This window comes from Rutidosis leptorrhynchoides, chromosome 5 (genome assembly GCF_046630445.1).
Source record: "Rutidosis leptorrhynchoides isolate AG116_Rl617_1_P2 chromosome 5, CSIRO_AGI_Rlap_v1, whole genome shotgun sequence".
In the NCBI taxonomy this organism is placed as follows: domain Eukaryota; kingdom Viridiplantae; phylum Streptophyta; class Magnoliopsida; order Asterales; family Asteraceae; genus Rutidosis; species Rutidosis leptorrhynchoides.
In genome coordinates this window covers 63,181,971-63,191,428 of record NC_092337.1, presented here as the reverse complement: position 1 = coordinate 63,191,428, position 9,458 = coordinate 63,181,971, and the positions used below count along the sequence as shown (strand labels likewise).

The following is a 9,458-nucleotide window of genomic DNA, read 5'->3' as shown; positions in this document are numbered from 1 at the left end:
TTACTCATATTTTTGTAATTTTATGAGATATTTCATGCTAGTTACCAAATGATGGTTCCCACATGTGTTAGGTGACTCACATGGGCTGCTAAGAGCTGATCATTGGAGTGTATATACCAATAGTACATACATCTAAAAGCTGTGTATTGTACGAGTACGAATACGGGTGCATACGAGTAGAATTGTTGATGAAACTGAACGAGGATGTAATTGTAAGCATTTTTGTTAAGTAGAAGTATTTTGATAAGTGTCTTGAAGTCTTTCAAAAGTGTATGAATACATATTAAAACACTACATGTATATACATTTTAACTGAGTCGTTAAGTCATCGTTAGTCGTTACATGTAAATGTTGTTTTGAAACCTTTAGGTTAACGATCTTGTTGAATGTTGTTAACCCATTGTTTATTATAACAAATGAGATGTTAAATTGTTATATTATCATGATATTATGATATATAATATATCTTAGTATGATATATATACAGTTAAATGTCGTTACAACGATAATCGTTACATATATGTCTCGTTTCGAAATCATTAAGTTAGTAGTCTTATTTTTACATATGTATTTCATTGTTAATACACTTAATAATATATTTACTTATCATTTAACATAATTAACCAAGTGTATCAATATCTTAATATGATTCATATGTACCTAGTAAGACGTTGTTATAACGATAATCGTTATATATACCGTTTTCGAGTTTCTTAAATTAATAGTCTCATTTTTATGTATATAACTCATTGTTAAAATACTTAATGAGATACATACTTATAATAAAATCATATTAACTATATATATAACCATATATATGTCATCGTATAGTTTTTACAAGTTTTAACGTTCGTGAATCACCGGTCAACTTGGGTGGTCAATTGTCTATATGAAACATATTTCAATTAATCAAGTATTAACAAGTTTGATTGCTTAACATGTTGGAAACATTTAATCATGTAAATATCAATCTCAATTAATATATATAAACATGGAAAAGTTTGGGTCACTACAGTAATCACTTTTCCATCATCTATAACAGTTGATTTTAAGTGACCTACCTGATTTTCTAAAGACGTAATCACATCAACATAGTCTTTCTGTTTATTAAGTTAGAAAAGCGCATCATCATAGTTCTTTTTATTAGTCCAATTCTCCAAACTTAGATTCTTAAGGTCAATTCTAAGCTTAGGACAAGTCTCACATGTAACAGATATCTCATTAAGCTTAGTGATAACACATTCAAGCCTCTCAATTTCCTGTTCATAACCAATGCATTTAGAACAATTTGAAACTGAGTCAATACATACCTTATCATTACCGGACGTGTTGGCCATGAATGCATAGGCATTTCTTCCAACCTGAGAATCTGCATCTGATTCTGATTCTGACTCTGAGCTAGTAGTATCCGAGTAATCAGCCTCATAACCTCCTTTACCCTCACCTTGATCTGAACAAACTGGACTCTGAACCGTAACAATCTTCTCATCACCACTCTTAAGATCACAGTTGAGCAAATGTTCCAGCTCTTTTCTGAACCAAGTACCAACATGACAACTCATCCCTTCTTCTTCATCAGACGAGTCAGTAGTAAACTCAAGATCTGATAAGTCCTTAGCTTTGCGAAACTTATCATACAACCTATCTTTAATCCTCTTCCTGAAGAAAAATTTCATCAGCTCTTCTGCTCTCTTCAACCTAGCATCACATTTGCACACATAGCATGTGCAACTCGGATTATCCTTACCCGTACAACCTGCATTTTTTCGAACAATTCTTTCCTCTTCAATTTCTACTTCGCTTTTACCTACAAACACAACGTTAGCTTTCTGTGTATCTACCGAGATGGACCAATCACATACTTCATCCGCATACATTGTAGTTAAAGCCTTAGATTGAACAGAACCCGAAGATTCTTTCTCGACAATTACATGTTGTGGTGTAACTGAGATGGTTGTCTGGTGAAAAGGATCATGAAAACCAGACTTGGGTGGTCTCGTGTAAGTCTTCTTAAAATGACCATATTCATCACAATTGTAGCACCTAACCTTTGACATATCAAAACCGAATTTTGAATCTCGATTCAAACTCAATGATCTTTGTCCTATTCTCTTCAAGTACTTTCTTGCACGTCTCACAATACTACCCATACAGTAGAGTATATCCATTCTCTCAAGCTCGTCCTCATCATTCTGATCATAGTCTTCATTTTCAAGATGACTATTAAGCACTTGTCTACCAATCATATCGTTGTATGAGTTAACAATAATAGCTGCCAATGCCATATCTTCCTGAATAGATTCGCGAGATCTCTTCATGATATTCTTAGTTTGAAACACAGGAGTCTGAGTCTGAGTCTGGGTCTGTTGAATCGGAGAATCTTCAATCATCTTAATTGTAGAATTTTGAGCTTGTAATTTAGCATTAAAGTATCCGGACTGAGACGATGGTGCAGACATTTGTGAAGCATTGGCTGATATGTATGCTGTATGTAGTGGAGCATGAGTACCAGAAGATGAAGCTAAAGATGATGCAGCAGCAGCTACAGAACCAAGTCTCTTTCTCTTTGCTTCATCTTGAATGTCCTTCTCCATCAACTTCGAAGTAAAAGCTGTTAGTGTCAACGGACGACCTGATGAACTGTACCTGTTCTGAATCTTTTCTATCTCATGATCCCACTTTTCTGGAAGACCATCTTTCATTCAACACCCTTACTGCCTTTTCATCAGGCACCTCAATCCCATAATCTGCCATCTCTGCAACCAATAATCGATATCTTTCCTATGTTTGTCCAAGAGATTCTGATGGAAGAGCTGCAAACACCCTCCACTCGTCTTTCAAAACCTTACCCTTAGTCGCACGATAGGTAGCAGTACCTTCTGTTGCAGATTGAAGAGCTAACCAGATAGTATACGAGGTTTTGTTTCGGTTCTTAAATTGCTGAAAGATTTCCTTTGACAAAGCTTGGGTTAGCTGAGCATAACATCTACACTCAAGATTGTACTCTTCACGCTCTGTGGGACTAAACTGTGAAGTTTCTTTGGGTTCACCATCTGCTCCGCATGGCCATACATACGGATTCTCAATACATTTCCAAAGTCTAGAGTCGACACCGTTTAAGTAAATAACAAACCTAACTTTCCAGTCCAAGAAGTTCTTAAGGTTGTCAAGTCTAGGTACTTTATTCGAAGAACCAGATTCACTTTCATTCAGTAATAGCTTTTGTAGTCCAGGTGCAATAACTAATGCACTGTATTCATTCATCACTTGTTCGTTTGTGTCGGACATTTTAACTGATTAAGATTGATTAAGATTAATTAAATATAATTATAAGATTATGTCTCAAAAGAGGATCGGCCGAAGGACAAGACAATCGGTGGAAGGTCTGTGACGATCGGTCGGAGGTCTATGACAATCGGTCGGAGGTCTATGACTAACGGCCGATGGTGTAGACTTTGTAACTGAATTTTAGAATTATGACCGTCGGTCGATGGAAGATACTATCGGCCGATGGTAGGTGACGATCGGTCGATGGTCAAGAGACGAACGGCCGATGGTAAAGACAAACGATTCTATGTTATGAAAGACTGACCTCCGGTTCAATAAGAGACGATCGGTTGATTGTGTATGACGAACGGTCGAGGGTTGGGACGAACGGTCGATGGTCAAAGACGATCGGCCGATGGTAGTTCTTACGAATTCTGGGCAGAAAAAGCTAGGGTTTTCGATAAAAACTTCAATTTTGATCGATTTTGACGTTCTAGACTTAAACAAAACCGGTAGAAACTTCAGAAAAACACCCAGTAACAATAATAAACACAAAAACACAAGAATTAAACGTAAAAATCTCAACTTTTACTCAAAACCCGTTTAGACCAAAAACCCTAAAACAAAAACACTTGATTCGACTCAAAAACGTTTTGATCAGGAAGCCACAGCTCTGATACCACTTTGATCAGGGTTTTTCGATCATCAACCTACAAATGAAGCCTTTCAACTCCTTATATACTCGTCTTGGGCTTATATTGGTTGACGGGTCCAACTTGTTTGGTTGATTCGAACTCGGGCCTTTTATGCACCAACAGTAACACAACAACTCCCTCCGTTGACAAGCACAGAAAATGGTCTTAGTACATTTAAGCAATTATTACACGTTTATCACGTTCACATGCATGTTGAGTACATACAATTAAGCAATATACACGTTTATCCCTTTGCATTTCATTATTGTTTCACTATTATCACGTTCACATTCTAGTTCTAGCAATTATTATCATGAACATATATTTTGATCCTGTATATAAGTTTAAATTTATCTTTGGTATTAACAAACAACCACCCCGTGAAATAACTATTCTACATATAATAGATGTCGCGGACTACATTTAAGAAAAAACTTATTAATTATATAATAAAACTTGTTGGCTTATTAATTATATAACTGGATATATCAAACGTGCTTAAAGCCTTTTGTTTGACGTAGATATATAGGTTCGTTGATAAACTTTGAAATATTCTATTTATATATAATCAAAGTGACATAAGACGACTTTTCATGCTAGTAAATAAACACTACATATATATAAGTATATGTGTAGCTATATAAACACAATCCAAACATACCTTTTCCATAATCATACACATATATTAACTAAACACGCACACACCTTAAATATTATCAATAAGAACGAGTAAACAGATAAGATTTTCGCATATTTTAAAAAGCAAACCGATGGAGAAAACACAACAATTCGAAGCTGCTACTAATGGAAAACTTATCACCATTCTTAGTATCGATGGAGGCGGTATTAGAGGGATTATTCCTGCCACAATACTAGCTTTCCTTGAATCTGAACTTCAGGTAGTTGTTAAACTCTATCTTATGATCAATAGTATAAATTAATGCCATTATGATCTATTCGAATCGTGCTAATTTTCTTGAATCGTGATCATCATATGTAGAAATTGGACGGTAGTGAAGCAAGACTTGTGGATTATTTTGACGTAGTTGCAGGAACTAGTACTGGTGGCCTTGTTACAGCTATGTTAACAGCCCCGAATAAAAACAACCAACCCCTCTACGAGGCTAAAGATATCGTACCGTTTTATATGAAGCATGGACCAAAAATATTTCCACAACAAAGGTTTGTGTATGACCTGTTGGTATCATGCTATATACATTCTTGGTGACAACAATGATGTAATTCCTGTATGATTATTGTGGTTGAATTGTAGCGGTGTATTGGGATCGGTTTTGAAGACCGTGAAAATGCTATTCGGACCAAAGTACAACGGAAAGTATCTAAAGAAAATCATAAGGCGGGAGCTTGGAAACATTCGTTTGACGGATACCCTAACGAACGTTGTCATTCCTACATTCGATATCCAAACTCTACAACCTACCATTTTCTCAACTTATCAGGTTTCAGTTTAACCTTTAATAAGTCTTTGAAATTTTAGTTTGGGAAGAAAATAAATGAATTGAGAAGAACAAAGAAAATTTGGTGTTCGTTAGTTTTTTAAAGAAGATAAGGAAATAAGTGTAAAGGAAATTGCGATTAATTTTCTCTCTAGCAGTTTCTTTCAAATCGGAAACATCTTCATTTCTTTCCTTCTTTAAAAAAACTCGAAAACATAGACGATCTTGAATGACATGATCAATTTTTATCATATCGCAATAACCAGCATGTCCTTAACTTATTACCCCTATATACTAATAGCCACCAAAAAATTTGTAGTTTCAATACCACCCAAAAATTTGTAGTTTCAATACAAAAGTGCTTTAGTTTTTAGTTTGCGTCCACACTGCAATCGACCCCTCACCTTTAACTCACTTTACACAACGACCTCTCAACTTTACCTCTTTTCAGGGGTAAAAAATGTAAATATACAATTTTATTAAAATAAAAGAAACTACTTCCACCCGAATTTTTAGCGGCTCCTATCTTTTCGCTCGGTGCGAGTTAAATTTTTCCGAGGCCACCGTTCAACTCAAAAAAATCTCACGAACACAACGGGACTAAGTATGCGCGAAACGGACACTTAAAAAAAACGCTCAATACCTCGAACTATATTCAATACATATACACACCTATAACACGCTCCGTTAACTATGAATACGCAACTCAAAGGCCCCGCGGCATCGCGCGGGCTCATTTTTCTAGTTAATTGTCATTAGAAGCCTAACGGTATTTATATGAACAGGCGGAAGTTAATCCGAGCTACAATGTTCAGTTATCAGATATATGCATATCCACCTCTGCAGCTCCAACTTATTTTCCTCCCTATTACTTCAAGAACAACTTTGCGGATGGAAACGGTCTAGAATTTAATCTTATTGATGGTGGTGTTGCCGCTAACAATCCGGTATATATGTAGTATATAAAAATCCTAAATAAATTTGTCTAACAACAGCCTTTAGAAAGGCTGTCCTTAACGTACATAAAAGTGTTATACACAACGGTTATGTTCACTAACAACCGTTAAGTACATCGATAGACAAATCCTAAATATATTATATACCAACAAAGTTGTAATCATGTATGCCTATCAAAAAGTTCAGGTATATATTCTAAATCAGGCAGGTGTCCGGAGGCTACACCTTACTGTTATAAATATATATTAAGTTGTTTCCCCGATCGGTCAGAGCTTTTTAAATATAAAAATATGTCTGAGAGGGCGATTCTACTTAAAGATGAGCGGTGTCTCACGACACCACATTTTGATTTTGATTTTTTTTTTACAAACTACTCTTCAAATTATATAGAACTCCACTAAAATTAACTGTAGGACCCAAAGATTTTTAGGATTTATGGTTTTTTTTATTGTAAACAACAAAATAATATAATTGGCCCACTTTGGAACCTTTTTAAATTTTGATCCTAGAATCGCTATTTATTCTAATAGTTGTTTTCTTTTGTGTAGGCACTCGTTGCAATAAGCCAAGTGACTAGACAAGTGTTTAGCAAAGATCCAGAATTCTTCCCAGTGAAACCGGTGGATTATGGTCGATTCCTGGTGATCTCAATAGGCTCGGGTGCATCTAAGGAAGCAAAACCGTACAACGCTAATGCAGCCTCCAAATGGGGGATTTTTGGTTGGTTGATCCACGACAATTCGACCCCAATAGTGGACGTATTCACTCAAGCAAGTGGAGATATGGTTGACAGTCACATAGCAGTTTTCTTTCAAGCAGTTCATTCGCAAGGAAATTACCTTCGAATCCAAGTAATAGTTAAAGCTTGATATGATGACTAATTTTCAAATTACATACCTTAAACTTCACACTAACTCCATAAACATTGGATATGTGCAGGATGATACATTAATTGGTGATGCGGCATCCGTGGATATTGCAACAAAAGATAACATGTCCAAACTTAAGGATATTGGTGACAAGCTACTAAAAAAACCAGCTTCATGGGTCAATTTAAGGAATGGCTTGTCTGAGCCTAGAGATAATGGCCAAACCAATGCTGAAAGCCTTACAAGGTAATTAGTTTAGTAGACTTTCATCGACTTAAAATGTTGCGGAGTATAATAATAGTTATTTGATGCAATTGTATATTGTAATTACATGGACAATCCTTGCAATTATATATATCCAGAATTTTTTCTTTGCCTAGACTGTGATTAATAATATTGATTTGGTTAAAGTTAAACAAATAAAGCAATAACATTATTCACACATGTGTGCAGATTTGCAAAATTGCTTTCAGAGGAGAAGAAGCTGCGAGAATCAACAAAATCACCTCAGATTATCAAAAAGCTTTGAAGCCATAAAAATGGTTTCAGTTACAATTTCTGAATTATTCATTGTACTGTTGGGTCATGGGAAGCAAGGGTTATAAATATAGTTACACATACTCTTTTATTTTATTTTTTCCTTTTTGTATTATAATAAAATGTAAAATGTAAATGTATGTAAGTTATATAAATCATATGTAAAATATACTAATATGATGATTTCTAATCTAAATTATATAAATGAATCAAAACTTTGAATCTGATATGAAAAGTATATACTATCTTCTAACTGTTTGTGACATACATTATGATCCAACATGGCCATGTTATCAGTTATTATATCAAATGTAGCAATTCAAACTAGAAATTAAACCCACCATTATCAACAGGTACAATTTAGGTCGGATGTTGTTCATAAACTCTTACAGTTCTCGAATATCGAGGGCATAAAATATAAGGCCAGACAAAGTGCCTTCATAAGCTATGAATTTCAAATGAATAGGAATACAGCCCTTCCTAAGATCAGAAGTAGAATTAAATTTCCAGACGAGTACTTCCATGTATCCATCTTCCCTCTCTTCTGGAACACAACTATTTTCCAGTAAATTCGATATACTTGGGGGTTTAAAATAAACAAATCTAGTCTCTTTGTTTTTCCAGCGAAGCACATCTCGTACTTTGACTGGACAATGCAAACCGTGACACTTTTCAGATAGCATGAACACAAGGTAACACATGTAGTCTGTATCTGGTGACATCCTTTCATCTTTAAATCTCTCTTTTATGACATAAACTTGTTGGTGTGAAAGCTCTGCCACCAAATCCCAATCCAGCACCGACTCTGTCTGATATATTAACTCTTGTTTTGGAACTTGGACTTCCTTTAGTGTCTCAATTCTTTCATGTTTCACCTGTCAATCGTAACAACGACTATTAAAATAGTTTCCAAAATAAATATGTTCCATAGAATAATGAAAATTAAAGAATTTGTAACAGAAATTAAAGAGTGTTTTGGAACGTACATTGTCAATGACTCGAAACTCAATGCCTTCAACATAGATAGCACCGCCACCACAGTAGCATCTTGAAATGCTTTCTAGTAAAACCTCAAAATCTGTATCTTTCTTATAGTTTAAGAATCGGCACAATTCGATCATCATCCACTCTTCGTCTCTCCATGTTGCAAAATATGCATGTAAAGTTTTGCCCCCCATTTTGTACTTCAAGTTCACATACCTTGGTTTACTTGTTTTTTTGCTAGGATCACAGAATTTGAAGACAAGATAAGCCCCATATATCACATTTGTAGATAAATGTCGAGTTTTTATCTTGATTTGAATGTTTAGATTTGAAATATCCATCAATTTTGCGGCTGTTTTAAACCTGCCAAAGATATGACATATCAACGTACGGTCTAATTTATAATCATTTTAATCGTTCAAATATAGAGAAATTAAATTATATCGAACCTTGATTTTTGAATAGATCTCCTCCATCTATAGGATCCACGATTTCCATATGAAAATATTTTTGCTGATATCATTTCATTCCAAAGCCCGTTATTGCTCAGCAACAACCACTACATAATACAAAAGAAAACAAACCTACTCTAATTAATTATATGTGAAATGTGTGTTTGTGTGACAAACTTACACGGGCTGCTTGAGCTTATATTCTTTCAAATATCAAGCTAGCAGCCTTGTTTGGTACAT

The 9,458-nt window shown here is 35.0% G+C and overlaps 1 protein-coding gene across 1 annotated transcript; it reads left to right on the top strand.

The window, feature by feature from the left end:
* The first annotated feature begins 4,655 nt into the window (after positions 1-4,655).
* LOC139847219 (patatin-like protein 2) lies at positions 4,656-7,856 on the top strand. The gene is made up of 7 exons (XM_071836871.1): positions 4,656-4,861; positions 4,963-5,144; positions 5,236-5,422; positions 6,205-6,366; positions 6,925-7,227; positions 7,316-7,491; positions 7,699-7,856. Exons 1-7 carry the CDS (start codon positions 4,733-4,735, stop codon positions 7,772-7,774), a joined length of 1,215 nt encoding a protein of 404 aa, XP_071692972.1. The 5' UTR covers positions 4,656-4,732; the 3' UTR covers positions 7,775-7,856.
* Positions 7,857-9,458: the final 1,602 nt, after the last annotated feature.

Excerpts from the sequence above, each read along its gene's own strand:
- LOC139847219 (XM_071836871.1), top strand. The coding sequence starts at position 4,733 with ATGGAGAAAACACAACAATTCGAAGCTGCTACTAATGGAAAACTTATC. Across the intron at positions 5,423-6,204 it reads CCATTTTCTCAACTTATCAG|GCGGAAGTTAATCCGAGCTA; the intron begins GTTTCAGTTTAA and ends TTATATGAACAG. Across the intron at positions 6,367-6,924 it reads GTGTTGCCGCTAACAATCCG|GCACTCGTTGCAATAAGCCA; the intron begins GTATATATGTAG and ends TCTTTTGTGTAG.